Source organism: Limulus polyphemus, unplaced genomic scaffold (genome assembly GCF_000517525.1).
Source record: "Limulus polyphemus unplaced genomic scaffold, Limulus_polyphemus-2.1.2 Scaffold400, whole genome shotgun sequence".
NCBI classification, from domain to species: domain Eukaryota; kingdom Metazoa; phylum Arthropoda; class Merostomata; order Xiphosura; family Limulidae; genus Limulus; species Limulus polyphemus.
In genome coordinates, this window is record NW_013666010.1 from 30,639 (window position 1) to 46,573 (window position 15,935).

General features: G+C 31.6%; 1 protein-coding gene across 5 annotated transcripts in view; it reads right to left on the reverse strand.

Moving 5' to 3' along the window:
- Positions 1–15,935, reverse strand: part of LOC106457986 (nuclear factor erythroid 2-related factor 2-like) — a 53,032-nt gene that overhangs the window by 22,102 nt on the left and 14,995 nt on the right. For 4 of the 5 annotated variants that reach the window (XM_022384079.1, XM_013917437.2, XM_022384078.1 and 1 more), the window contains exons 3-4: positions 4,682–4,819; positions 1,334–1,421 (exon numbers count right to left, since the gene is read on the reverse strand). In XM_022384079.1, coding sequence (XP_022239787.1) covers positions 1,334–1,421; positions 4,682–4,819 — 226 coding nt within the window. Of the gene's footprint in view, positions 1–1,333; positions 1,422–4,681; positions 4,820–13,910; positions 15,565–15,935 lie in introns of those variants that run through there. The other variant, XM_013917435.2, reaches the window with a different exon arrangement.

Here is a 15,935-nt window from a genome sequence, read left to right on the forward strand (position 1 = left end):
AACAGATAAAATATATAGTTTTACTGTTAAAACATCTGAAATTTATTTAGGAGATTTTAGAGATTACACGAATGAAATTTTATATTTTTAAGATGAAGGTAAGTATTTTTAATTTTAACACAAAAATCACTTTGCACTTGGAGAAGTTAACACTGACTCTATATATTCATGGATAATTTTTTTGTGAAAACACTTCATTAAAAAGATTCTGTTATTTACAAATAACTAAATGCTTACTGAAAGCTTACAAAATTTTATGAAGACTCTAAAGGTCAAGGTTTAGGTTGAATCAACTGAGCCGATAGCAAAAGAGTTAAATGATAATAATTTTTTTCTATCACATCAAATAATTTACTGTTGTTTATACAAAAGATGAAGGCTTAAACTACCTCTAGAGCAGTACTTCCCACAGTAACTTGTATACAATAAAAATTAGACTCCCATCAGTTTCCCACAAATTAACTGCCTTTCTTAAATTATCTCTCATGAACAAGTATTTAACCCAAGATAAAATGAAATGCAGCAGAAAGAACAAAAGAAAAGAAATTAATAGATAAAGTGAAAAGTTCAAACCAAAAAAGGTTGCATTTCATAGTCCTTCTAACCTTGCCTAATGTACTTCCTAAATTATATATGAAATACTTTAATAAAAATTAAGTTATACTGCCCATAGGAAGACACTTTCTTTGTATAGGCAAAAGTTGAAGTTTGGGCTGATATATTATTTTCAGACATATTATTATTTACACTTACCTGTCTTATATGACAGGTGATTTTTGAAGTTTATGAATAGAGCTTCACTTACAACTTTTGTTACATGGGAATGATTGGAACTTGGTTACAAACCTTGTAGATAACAATTCCTATTTTATTGATCTTTAAGTAACCATGCAGTTTATTTTCATCATCAGGGAAACATCATTAACCCTGATCTATAGAATCATTAAAACCTTAATAAGAATTTTTATTAACATATCTAATATAAAATTTGAATAACTTAAATGAAGTGTGGTGCTTGGCTAATGAACTTCACAAAAATTATCGAAACATTGTTGCTTTAAACTAGCCAATATGTTATCTCTGACACTCAGAATACATTGGTTCCTGTCTAAAGAAAAAGCATATTTGTAATACTTTACTCTCTCTTCTTACTGAGAGAACATAATGAACCAGTTGACAGTAATGTGTTCACAACACATCCAGTGTTATTTAGATGTATCATTACACATCAAGCCTTAAAATTAAAATATATCTAACAAAGCCATTTTAAGATTTTTTAATTCTTAGTGATGTCAATAGATAGGCAAACACCAACAACCTTATCATTACTTACCAGTCTCTGAATCAATACTATAAGTAATCCCTTCCCAAGGATTACATGAAGAAGGCAATGGCTCATCACTTATTGCTTTTTTGTCTTCCTATAGTTAAGTACAACAGTGAAATTTTAATCCTCACTATAAATATTACAGAATAATATTTATTTTCCCGATCTTATTTTCACCCTCAAAATTACTGTATATCTATATTCTTAATTCAATACAAATGTGCTACTAACCAAAATACTCAATATTTGAAACAAAGTTCGAGCATACTAGACTAAAGTCCTTCAAAATATTATGAACACAAATATACACTTTATGCTATTTTAGCATATAGATCAGCTTACAAATGCACAAGTAGATCTCATCACAGGTTACCAATAACGATACAACATACTCTTCTACATTTTACATTTTTAGGATTAAAATGAATTTCATAAAGGTACTTACCTCTGAAATACTGTAAACTTTTCCTTTCTGACTAATTCTCATGCTGTCAAACAACCATGTGACTCAAAGTTCTGAATGTCCTTGATGCATAAATCAACTTCCACAAATACATGACTTATTGTGTATGCATGTAGAACTTACTTAAGCTCTGCTTTCAAATCATATTTTAGATTTCTTACCTGCAGTTTTAATGAAAAACTCTGTATCGCCTGCTTACAAAGATGTGGGTTGGAATGGATTTCAGGGACAAGACAGGAAGGTTATAACCTAGACCACACTAAGGATGTGGTCAAGCAGAATAAAAGTAGATAAAGAACCATGATTATTCAAAGAACTAGATTTGGGTGAGATTTAGTGGAGTGAACTGGCTTATATCATAACTGCCCTTAAGGATAATCAGAAAGAAAGCATTATTCTCAGCAAAGTACCTCTTTGTCCTCAATGCCCTTTAGTTCATATCAAAGGGGAGTCAGTCAGGGCACTAATGTGTTTATCTGTGGAGCCAATGATGGAAACATAGATGGAGAATAAACAAGTAGAGGAATGGGAATACTATGTCACATACCTGTAGTAGAAGATTCTTGTGGGAGCAGACCAGCCAAAAATTATCAGTGGCCATATTCCTGGGATTTAGGCCCTCTTCATCAACATCTGAAAATACTAGTGAGTCAGAAAAGTGACCAAATCAGTGAGCATTCAAAGAGAACCAAATAAAGATTTAAGCTATTCCAAGGCCAAGGCTCAACAGCTCAAATACAGTGCAATGCACGTAATTGTGTTGCAAACCTCCCTGCATGGACAGCAATATCAGGAGAAGAAAGAAAAACTAAGTAATTCCCTTGATAACAATCAGAAAACAAAACAGAGTAGACTCAAAAGCAACTGGTTGCATCTCCAAAACTTCACAAACACGTGTAACTAACTGCAGAAAAAAGGGGCAGAAGGTGAAAGAAGCAAGAAACATGTAGTCTAAATTCTCCCAGAATATCCCGTTTCAGAATGAAAATTCAAACCAGCACCTCTCAAGAAATATCCCCGGGCCACATGAAAGATTCGATCTCACCCCGAAGCAGGTCACGGACAGATTCCACAGAGAGTGCCCCTCCCAACTGCTGACCACTACTGGCGTAAAGTTTTGCAAATTAGACATTGCCGAGGGCAGTTGAGTGGGGTATAAAAGACTGGAGTAAGCAAACACAATGTTAGATGGCAAAGATGAAGATCAAGAAATAGCTATTAGTGTCAGCGGAGGTATGTATGTTTTGGAATTTAAATCTTATAAGATACGGTAATAATTATTAGGTCATAATTAAAATAATTCTGGCAGAATGTGCAAAATAGTATATGTTTAAAGAGTCAAAATAAGACAGATTCCTATGTAAAAGTCAATGTTAAATGAAAGGAGAAAACAAGACTACTGAAAAGAAAATGTATGGATAGCAAAAGAAATGATAGATAAGAAATACTGTATATCCACTAACACCATCCAGTAGTCATGACAAAAACTTTCATAATAACCTCATGTATTCCATCTTAAAATGAGATGTCTATAAAAAAAGATGAATTGAAACAAGTCTCCAAATTCTAGATATCCTCAGAAACATAGAGACAGGAGTAAAAACCTGGAGAAACATTACAGATTATATAAATTATTTCTTTCCGAAGGAGAAATGAGACTTCCAGGTCCAGAATTTGTGAGCAACTGGATTGGAAAGAAAGAGGGAAAGACATTAAGAATATACTGAAAGATATGTCAAACTCAAGGACCACAAGATAAACCAATGATCTGAGACAACCATTCCAAACAGTCCAGATAAGAAAGTTGTCGAAAAAAAGAAGAGAGTCACTGAGTTGGTTGAGAAGATCTACCTCTCTACATCTGATAAGGTTGAGTTGTAGAATTTTCAATACTGGTAAAAACATTTGCAGCAGTAATTAACATTGACATAAGAATTCATAGTGAGTGAAGTTAACTGGGTGACTGTCTACAAGAAAATCTAAATTATAGCAGGAAAGTCGAGCTTATGCAAGATCACCGATGCATAAATTGTAAGTCATGTGGAAGAGCAGAATATTATGGGTAAATTTACGTATACTCTGCATTGTCTCAATTACACTCAGAACTTTGAGTTGGTCATAGCAGGATAGCAACTCAACAAGGAAAAGCTGTTAGTATTTCATATGTAAATTTATGTGATTTGAATACCAAAATTTAAATATTAAAGAAAATATTACCATACAAATACCAGGATATTAATATAGCCTAATATATATTAATAATTTATCATGTATACAAACCAATAACTAACAGTTGACAAACCATGATTACATGTATGACAGCTACACAGATAAAAACAAATTCCGATCAAGACTTACATTGTGCCATTTACCTGAGGAAGTAAACATATTTTGAAATTTCCAAGCATATACAAACAAATGCATGCCCAAATATAACATAAACAGAAGCAAAAAGTAAATATATAAAAACATAAATATATCTATAAAATTACAAGATGTAGGGAAACACAAACTGTCATAATTTATGAACGATAACACTCAAATTCCATTCAGTTACCAATATATGCTATAAACACCAACAATTATCAGACAATATATACACACACACGCAAACATATATATATATATAATACCAATGATGAAATTTGTATTTCAAAATTCTTTCATTCAGACATACATGTACAGTTGCATATATCCAAAACTTCTAGATCTGTACCGACAGTTACTGACCATCACATTTACTACTACTACTAATAATAATAATAAAAAAAACATGTACAGTTGCATATATCCAAAACTTCTAGATCTGTACTGACAGTTACTGAACATCACATTTACTACTACTACTAAAAAAGGCTCTAATTGAGACTAAACAATTATCCAGCACTTACTTCTAGTTCCTGTTTTTTTAACAGTTCAGTCTGTATAATAGCTTTGTCATTTTCCAAGGGTGCTTTCCCATCAAAGACATCACGGCTTATCCCAAGGTCAATGTCTTGTTTCCAAAGAACTTCAATCAGATCCATGTCCTAAAGAAAACAAAAGTACTGTTATGTACATAATCGATGTTTTACTCACACGACAAGAAAATGCATTAGAAAACCATTAAAATCTTTTATATATATACATATGAACAAATAGTAAAATATTAAAAACAGTTACTAAACAATGTACATGTACTTTGCAAGATCTTACATATTTGACATACAATCAAATGCTCCCTCATTCTTTGGACACTACTATTAAGATAAATATAGTATTTGAATATTTCACATGCTTTTCATAAAAAAAAAAGGAAATAGAAACTAAAACACTGATGCAAGCAACAATTTAAATCTATTTTTCATTTTAGTAGTATTTTTGCATTTCAAAGAGTGTTTTCTAGCAATATAATTAAAAACAATAAAAAGAAACACAAGGTCCTTTCATATTACCTTTATTTACATATTATACTTTTTATACCTTAAAGGAAAAGTATAACTTATGGATTATGATGAATATAACATTTATATATATATATACCATTGTGGCTTACAATATTGGTTTAATTAAAACATTAAATGTAATATCTTACTGACTGCTTTATATTTTTGATGTAACAAATATCTTTTATTAGACATTATGCCAGCTCCAGATGTGTAGCTACAGAAAAATTTATCACATCAGTGGAAAGACTACACCAAACCTAAGAAAAGACAAAGTGACAGAAGCCATTTAGCTCCTTAACGTCACCCCTTATCTAAACACATCAGGCACATCATTTCATCAGTTTGTAACTCTAACATAAACAAAACAAGTTTGTAGACTTTTATTAAAGCTCAGACCAATTGTCCTTAATAATTAGGTTAATATTTCATGCCTTTTCTTTCCATGACATACAGGTAACTTAGACTTAGTAACTCCTTAAGAATTGTGAATGCCTGAATTGATTGGAAATTACAATGGTGAAGGGTAAGAGAGACAAAGTCACAGATATGTGGTGCCATTCTTTTTACCATTTAATTATGCCAGAAATGTAACTACTCGCTAGTTATGTCACAACAATTTTAGACCAGATTTTAAAAGAGCTGACTGGAAGTACCTATATTAATTTTACTATTATGTCATATTTTAATTATTTTACCTGGTAAAAATTTTCTTGAACACACATTAAAATGGGCACTACAGCTATTTTATATAAACACACTCACTTTAATAACATGATTACATTACCTAGAACTACATTTAAAACTCTATCAAAATTCTAATAAAAACCATTTCATTTAATGTTCAAAAACTTTTAATGTGCCTTGGTTAGAGAGTAGTACTGTAGTTCCACCTGATACACATCTGTAAAGCCTGTAAGATATGCTGTATCATTGTCTAATTTTATAAATATTCTGTACATAGTACAAAAAATATTCAAGATGTATACTGTGATCTTAACATCTCATCTATGTTTCCTTAACAAGTATATTTTTATTTTTAATTCAACTATCCTTGCACTGCATGCATGGATTTAACACATTAAAACGCTACTATGCAAAGAATGCCAAAGATTGTGTCATTAATACTTTATCCAGCGCTTACAATGGTGTTAGCAAAAACTGTCTAATTCTACTTTTTAAGATTAACATACACTGACAATTAAAATTATAAAATAAGTTGTAAATCATAAAACTTTCAACTAATTGTGCATATACAGAGTAATCGTAGTACAATAATACCATTATAACAGTACTCAAGCTGCCGTTCAGAACACATATAAATATAAAAAGGCAGTCAACCAACAATTCTTTTTCTCTGCATGATCCATGAGAAAAGTTTGTTTTCAACATTCTTTGTTTCCCAAAATCTCAAATTATGAGCTGACATTTCTCTTTAATGTATAAAGTTTTATATCATTATGTCTAATGTTCTCAGTCTTTAGCAAGTTCTATACCATTCTTTTTGTATCATTATTTATTTGTTTTGTGAAATTGTATAACTTTCATACTTACAACAAGTCTCCATAAAACTCTAACATAATTTCAAAAAAAAAAAAGTAACACACACACACAAAAAAAAAGAGATCCAACAAGGTTTTTATATACTTGCCAAAAACAAATAGCAATAAATTAGTTTTTATATACAAAAATATAAAATATGGTAAAATGTCTTCATCTCTGACTGATTCTGAATTTTTTTTCACATCAATTCACTAATCTTATCAATTTTATTTGCCCTTAGTAAAACAACTTTCCACAGAGAGACATACTGTTTTTCTATTGTTTCTTCTTCCACACTTTTCAATTAACCACCATTCCTTTGTTTCTCAGTGGTTTGACTTAAATTTGGTAGGGTTATACGTTAGCCCAATAAGCTCAAACACCTTTTTTCAATACTTTGATTTTGGCCTTTAAAAGAATTTTATGGGGTCAAAGGTCAAACAACTTCAAAATGTATCTTTTGGGCTCCTGTACAGTCAAGATGAAAATTGGCTCAAATATAAATTTTTATGTGCTCAATACATTGACATACAAAGAAGTGGGATTTGCTCATTTCGAGTCTCTTTTTTTTGAGGGATGGGGGTCCAGAGCTCACAGAAAAGCATAATTTTGGGGGTTTGTGCCAATTACTCTGCTGTATTTTGATACTTTTCTACAGGTCCCACACATTTACAACAAAAATAGTAGAGGCTGTCAAGATGACACTAAAAGCATAAGTTTAGGGCTTTTTTTGACAGTTACTTTGCCTATTTTGGGATTTGAAACAAAGATAATTTTTACAGGTCCCAAACAGAAATATAGACAATTTTGGAATATTTGTTGTGTGCTCAATTTTTCAGTGAGGAAAGAACAACTTGAAATTTTCATGTTTATGTCCACCAACTTACACATATTTTGTTACAAAGATACCTTTTTTTGCAGGACTCAAGAAGTGCTACAGACAGTTTTCAATTTTTCTGTGTTTTATAAAACAATTTTTGGTGTCAAAATTGGGCATGTTAGGATTGCATGGCAGACATATTGCATTCACCTGCAAATGTTGACTTCTGTAATTAACTTTTTTAATTATTTGTTTGCATGGAAGAAAAAGTATATAGATTTTTTTTGTGTGGCTACAGATGGTAGTTTTTAAGATCTGCTAAAAATTTTACACAATAAAACATTTTTCTGGAAAAGAAAATCATCTTATACATAAAACAATTGTAACTACTTAACTTTTGACTGTCATTTAAACAACAGCATGAGAATTCAACTCAAAGTGATAGTGAATTACTTCACAATCACACAGAATGAATGTAACATGGACAGATAGTAAAATTCTACATAAGTTAGTTACTATCTGACATTGCAGTGCATAATACCAACATCTAACTTTATTAAAAATGAATAAAAGAATCACTGTAGGCTCTCCATAAACCTATGTAATGTTTTCTGTGTGAAACACTTGTAAAATGTTTACATTATGATATCATAACTCCAACTGAAAGGTATCGCATTGCATTTTGCAGTCATAATGTATTTACATCAAATCAAAACAAAAATGCAGTCACATAATAAACAACTTTATCACACCAAATTGTTGTTTTTCTTTAATTAGACACTCAATGTTCCACTTTACAACTTTTTCAGAAGCGTCCACTAAAATACAAAATGTAACAGACGGTATAAAGCTTCAAATGGTTTAAATAATAAATTCTAATCAAATCTATAGCATGTGTTTGACATATTATGTAGGAAAACTTACTGCTGAAAGAAAAGTATTGTTGCAATAATTAACTGTTACCTGTGACAAACAAAAGTTCTGTCAAAGTTACAGATTGAAATAACAAAAAGGTAGGATGAAAGAATAAATAAATAATGATAATAAAAATTATAGGCACCATCCTTTGTCCCTATTCATCTGTGGTCATAGTTGTTCAATGAAAAGTGCTTTTATGAATTTTCTGTTAGTGTATTTGATGGCTTTGGTGAGGACTTGTATAGAGAATGGTGGTTTCATGTCAGGTGTTATTTGTCCATAATTAGTTAAAAAATTATCCTCAGCTGTACTTCTTTCATGTTGTTGTTTATAAATAGTCATTATGTTCTCTTATGTACGTATGTATGGTACAGACCTATGAAGGCAGATGTTTCATATTAGATGATAGAAAACATTGGAGACAAGACACCCATCTTTATATTGCAAACACATTTTTGTAAGACAGTGTGTTTTATTACATTGTAGGGTAGTGTACTGAGATTTTGAAAGTTGGCTTTTTAAATTTGGACCTGGCCATTCTATAACTTTAATCGATAGTTCAAATTTCCAATTATTGTTCTTATTTTCTTGGAGATAGCTTCCTCATTTAGAGGTACTAGAATAAATGCCACCCTATGGGCAGCTGTTTGTGTTAGTAATTAATAATCATAGTATACATACCTCACTTTAAAACATATAGAAAAAGTGAGCATTTTCTAAAAATGGATTTTTTTTTCTGGGAAGTACTGTACTGGAAAAGTGTTCAGATTGTGCTCTTTTAGTCATACAACTCATTGCATCAAAATGATTCAATGTACAAAGCTCAAAATTTTCATAAGTTTTACTTATATAAACTGTAATGTTTTTATATATAAAAAAGGGGTACTGTTTATTGAAAAAATAATACTCTTTTTAAGAACTCCAGTTTCTCAATACTACATTTAAAAATTACATCAATAAAGATATAATTAAACCCCCATGTACAGTCCTAGTGGAAGTTGTGAGGAGAGTCCCGTTATTTAAAATTTTATTCTCTTATAAAGAAATGGTTGTTGAAAATACCTGTTATTTTTCTAATTGTCTGAATCTTGAATACCCAGTGTGAAAGTTTTTATGAATTTTTATTTGTGGTGCCGTTCATAGATGGAGCAGGAATTTTGATTACATACATAGATACTGACTATGTCCATTATAGTAAGAAGATTATAAATGTAATCTTTTTTGGGTTATCTTTGGAAAATTGTTTTTTCTCCTTGTCTATCTGTGTATTTTCATGTTGGAAGTACGATGGTCATAAAAAAGTTAATATTCATGGATCAGAAGAAGTGATTTTAGTTCAGAGTGTGTATTGTTTTTTCATTACAGTTGCAATTGATTCTTTTTCATTCTCCAATAACACAAGCCTGCGATGGGTTTTATTATCTTGAAATATTTACAAGCTCTACAGTAATTCCTGTATGCTGAATCTGAAAATGATATCCATTTTTCTCCAACATGTACAGATTTTTCACAAAACGTCATATGTACTTTTACATAAGTGAATCATTTTCATTGAAATTGGGTCACATTTCGTTTTACTTAAAATGTTGACAACCACTGGCTATAGATTTCTCTACACCAATCAAGGTGTGAGAGTCTTATTGATTGTTCTAAAACTCATGAGAAACAGACCACTAGTATATAAACTGTTAACAGGACACATGATGTGTCATTTCTGGATTTGGTGAGAGATTTGGGCCTTCCAAAGTATTCTTCAGAGATTTGGGGGTCCAGACTTCAGGCTAAAAAACTTACTTTCTTCAGGGACATCATTTTACTGGTATAGAAATCGTGAGAAAGAGTTTATGCCATACTTTTCACAAGAAGATTCACTGGTTTATTGCAACAATATTGCTGAATTAATACCAATGCTAGGATCTGCAGTCTATGAGCCAAGTGAGTGGTGATTGTTCATTGATTCCTCCAAAAGAAGTCTAAAAGGTGTTCTCCTTCACAATGGTAACATATATGCATCTGTTCCTATTGCTCATTCAGTTCACTTGAAGAAAACATATACAAATCTCGAATTTCTTAATAAGGTCAAATACAAGGTATACGGTTGGCTACTTTGTGGAGACTTAAAAGTCCTTTGTATGTTGTTGGGTCAACAATCCAGTTATACAAAGTTTCCATGGTTTTTGAGTGAATGGGACAGCAGAGCATAAAAAAGCAGTGGCCATGCAGAGTCAGCCTGATACCAGGATCGATAAATATTGAACATGAAAGTTCACAAAGACACAAAGAAAGTCTTATAACTTCTATTTCACATAAACTTGTATTCAATATTTCTGTTGATAAAACCTAAAATCCTTTTTGCCCTACCACTAGCACCTGCATAATGCTTGGATAGCTTAACAGACTGATGAGTCAAAACACCAAGATCTTTTTCTTCCACAACACTGTTATTCCCATCAAAATTATACTTATAAATCAAACTGTGATATCCCATATGCACTAACTTGTATTAAATTTATCCAAAGGCAACTGCAATTTACTTTTCCACCTCACCAAATAATCCAAATCCTTTTGAAATATAGTGGCATCCTCCTCACAGCTAGTAACAACCTCAAACTTTAATGCCATCAACAGACTTAAATAATCCATTGACCATTCCTTCATCTATGTCAATGATGTAAATAAAAAAAAATAAGTCCTAACAATGGGCTCCAAGGTAATCCACTCGTGAAATTAATCTAGTATGACTGAACTCCAATTATAACAACTGTTTGCTTTCTTTCATCTAACCACTTTCCTATCCAATGAGCTAACCTATCCTCCACACATATAGAAATAATTTTTAACATGTCTTTTATGTGGCACTTTGTGAAATGTTTTATGAAAATACAAATACAAACCCATACACTTATCTATATAAGCAGTAACCTTTTCAGTAAGGCAATATTTTCCTCTAGTGAAACCACACTGACCATCCAACAAAAGTCAACATTTTCTTTACCTGAAAATGTATTTCCGATAGATACTCACCTCTGCACAAAGAATAGCTTGATTTCTCGTGCCTACCTATTATACTTGCATGCCACTAGCCTTGAGCTAACTCCCACCTAAAAATCATGTTTAACATGAACTGTTCTAGAGCATGATGACATCATCATGTGATGAGAGCTCTCCACCAATAGGAGGGTGACACAACCTTCTTGTGCAGTAAATCTCCTTAAGCACTTGCATTCGAAAAAAATGTCATTCTTAGATGAGGTAAAAAAAAAAATGCACTGGAAGTGAGAAGGACAGGTGGGAAGGCGTATCGAGGTGAGTATCTATTACAAATACATTTTCAGGTAAGGAAAATGTTAACTAACGAGGATATGGCAAAATGATGCCTACAGTGGTGTTGGCATGGTTGAACCACCAAGACAAATTCTTGAGAATGGGATAATGAAGGAACACACTCAAGGACAATGTACATTAAGAAAGGTGCCAATGAGGCCTGAATGAATGAATGAGTGGTTCAAGGGAAGACAGAGTTTCCAAAAAGGCAAAAGAACCTCACGTACACAGTGTAGTAGAGAAGCACAAACCTAGGTAACAAGACATTTCATTGTTCTTAAATGAGGTGGGAGTGGAAAAATATGTCCAGATGTACCAACTGTGAGAAAAAACTTGGAAGGCTTGACAAGCTAGCCCAGCTAAGCAGACTCCCACAGAAGAATGAAGGTGTTAGAGGAGTCAATTTTAAAAGGGGGAGAGGAAAAGCTAATTATTCATATTATGCATACAATAATGGAACCTCAGCCTCAATCCATGATTAAGGCAGGTGAATGCCCTAATGATTTGAATAAAGACATAAGGAGCAGATGCACTGCAAAAAGAAAGAGTACGGAACCAGAAGACCCAATCCCAATAGATAAAAGAAAGAAAACATCTAGAAGACATGGTGATAGGACAGTGGAAAAAAGGTGTCCAAAACATTCATCTTGGTCATCTATAATCCTGATGAATGGAACCACTGGATAGAAATGAAACCCTCCATATGGAACCAAGGGATGATAAGAAACCAGCTGAAAGACGATAGGTCAATAATCAGATGGCAGACTCTATTAATCTTCTTGGCAACCACAAAAACACGAGAGTAATAATCCTCTCGATGGTGTACTTGGCCAAAAGACTTAAAGAACTTCATCAAGACACCAAAGATAAGGTGGAACAGAGGGAGGAGGAAAGGAAAATAGAAGAAGGTGAAGAGAAATGAAGAGATTTTTTCTTCATGGGGTACTGACTGTATACAAACACAAATAAAAAAAAACAAAGTACAAAAATATAACAACAGCAAATGACATCAATAAAGTGTACCTAAACATTATGCTGGTAAAAATAATATAAAACAGGTAGTAACCGAATATTTTTTGTGCCAGGCTACTTGAGAAAATACAGACAAACAAACACAGATAAAGACAAAATACATAAGTTACAGCTATACTTTTGCATATGAAAGACCTTCATGAACACAACAATATTCCAAAAGAAGTCCAGTAGCTTCCTTGAATCAATATCATGATTTAACCCATGTTAAAACAAATTTAAATCCTTAAAATTCTGATAGAAATGAAAAAAAATGAACTTGTTATTTTCATACAGAAAACTTCAAAAACTTATAAAATGCAACTTAATAAAAAAAATTCAAAAAGGAAGAAAAAAGCACAACAAAAAACTAAAAGAAAGTAAAAACAGCAAAATACATAAATCTCTAATGAAACAGCTAGATCCATTACGCTCTTATGTACTTCTATGGGAAACCAAGTCATTTTGCAAAAACAAAATTCAAACATGTTATGGAAGGTAATTTGTCTTGTACATATATCAATGTATATAATATTTCAGTATATACTTTTTTATAAACATTACTCTAGAGATCAAGCAGCTTGAGTTGAGAAGTAATTTAAAACCAGCTGGATTAAAAAAAAAGCATATTAGCTTATTTTTTGATATGCTCAAAGATACAGTATGTCTACCACAAGGTGGCTCCAGACTTAAGTAAACAAAGATGCAAATATGAATATACCATGGGTAAGTGGGATAGAAAAAGATAACTACTTTGTTAAGGGTAAGTATATTATACATGTAAAAAATAATAATACATTTAGAATACAATACTGATATTAACAATAGCACCAAAGGCATGTTAGTACAGTTTTATGAACACAAATACCAAAATTTACAAAAATAATATTAATAAGATTAACAGCAACTAGTCTTTCTCTAAGCATTTGCATATTAATAGCCAAAAGCAAAATTTCATTCAAATGATTATGCTTTTGTTATCAATTTATTATTATCCACATACTTTCCAAAGAATAAATAAACACATACAAACATGAAATTATGAACCACCATAACAGATAAAACAAAAAAGAACAGTACCTCAGCTGTTAACTCTGAACCTGTAGATGGTAATGCATCTTGATTTCTGACAGTATCCAAACTCGTGTTGTTAAATTGTTCAGGAACTGGATCCACATTATCAATATTAATGGATCCATTTCTTTGTATCTCAATCCCATCCTGTGATTCAGGTTGGAAATCCCCTAAATTTTCACCATGAAATACATTAGGACTCTCTGATGAAGTTGGCTGTAGCATATTGTGAGGTTCCAGGTTTTCTGTATTTGCTACGTACGTAATTACAATATTCTGAAATTCACGGAACCTACAATATCTACCAAGTGCATTCAGTTCCATTAATGTTGAAACTGTATGAATATTGTTGATATCCAATGCTTTTGGATTGATATATCCATGCAGTCTGTTGCTGGCACTGTGAAAATGAGACTGAGTGTATGCCGAACTTTGACCAAGAAAAACTTCATGGACTTCTGATACAGTGTCCATCATTAAGTCTAAATAAGATTCAGGATTTAATCGGAGAAGGCTGATAACCAGTGCCAACTGAACCAGCTCAGAATTCACAATTTTCTTGTATCCAATCATTTTAATCTGACAAAAATGGAACAAGTTTCTTATCAAAACTTCTAAAAATTATGCACTGTGGTTAAACATTCTCACCAGTTATTGGCTTGCATTCATTGAATAGATAAAAAGTTAATGCTTTTGAAGAAACAAATTATTTTCACAGGAACTCATCTTTATGGACATATGTTAAGCATATATTAAAAACAGGCAAACTCAGTTTTAGCACTATGATCCTTGAAGTACAGACTGATGATAGTATGTCTGGATCTGTTCTTTATCATGCTGTATTAATAATTACTCTATGAACATAATAATTATTATAGGTTATTCATTTATATTTCAGTTTCTCATTATGCAAATTACACACAAGTGTTGCCTAGTGCTAAAACAAATTAATGGTTTGAAAATGTAAATATTTTGTAATTAAGAATGTTTACTGATTACTAAATTAAGGTTACTTGTAATAATGTTAAGCTTACTGAACATCTATACTTATTTCTGAATGTATATATCAAAAGTGATTTCAATATAGAACTTGTGTTGTAAATTTTTACAATTACACGGCACTGTCAAACTTAGTGAACTTGTTTGACTGCTATACCTACATTCTGCGTAGAACTCTGTGAAAAACTAACAGTAAAAACATAATTTATTTTGTTGTTAGTCTACTGTAAGAGCGTAAGTCTTTAGTTTGGAAGTATTAAAATTAAATTGCTTTCTTCAACTTTCAACTTAAAAGTTTCATACCTGATGGTTATTGCGTCACTTAAGAATTAAGCTTTCTGCTTTTAAATTCTAACGTTACAATCTAACAACAAAAATTGCTTAAACTTAGTTAAAACATTTTACCGGTACTTTATTAGTTTATCTATGTAACTTATAAGTTGTAACTGTATTCTTATTTCTATCTAATTTTTGCTCTATGTATCTGGTAATTGTATGATAATAAAATGCAGAATAATATTCATTCAATTTTATCGTTTCTCAAGAAATTTTAGCATCTACTAAATTGCTATACGCAAGAGAACACTTAACATAACTTCTGCACTTTCTCACAGTTCCCCATCAAACTTCTCTGGTACGTATTTTAATGACACTTATGTTTATTAGGCTTAACGAAAGCTGAGAAATGAATCAGCATATTGATCGTAAGTACGCATGCTCAAAACTTCACTTGACGTAGAAACATGTTTATTTTCGGACGTTTTTCCTCCACGTATTTCGCAAACAAACATACAACTTCATGCCAATCTTTTATTACAACATATTTACATTTATTCTTAATCGTTTCAACAACCGGTAACATCCGAATAAGAGATTTCCTGAAGGAAATAAAAAAACAATACTACACAAATTAGCTATCAGTTAAACAAATTCCAAAAGTTAAAAGATTAAACACGATATTCAACCAGAATATTAAAAATACTTTCCTTAGTTTATTAAATACGTTCAAAAACATATGTTACATACTTTATA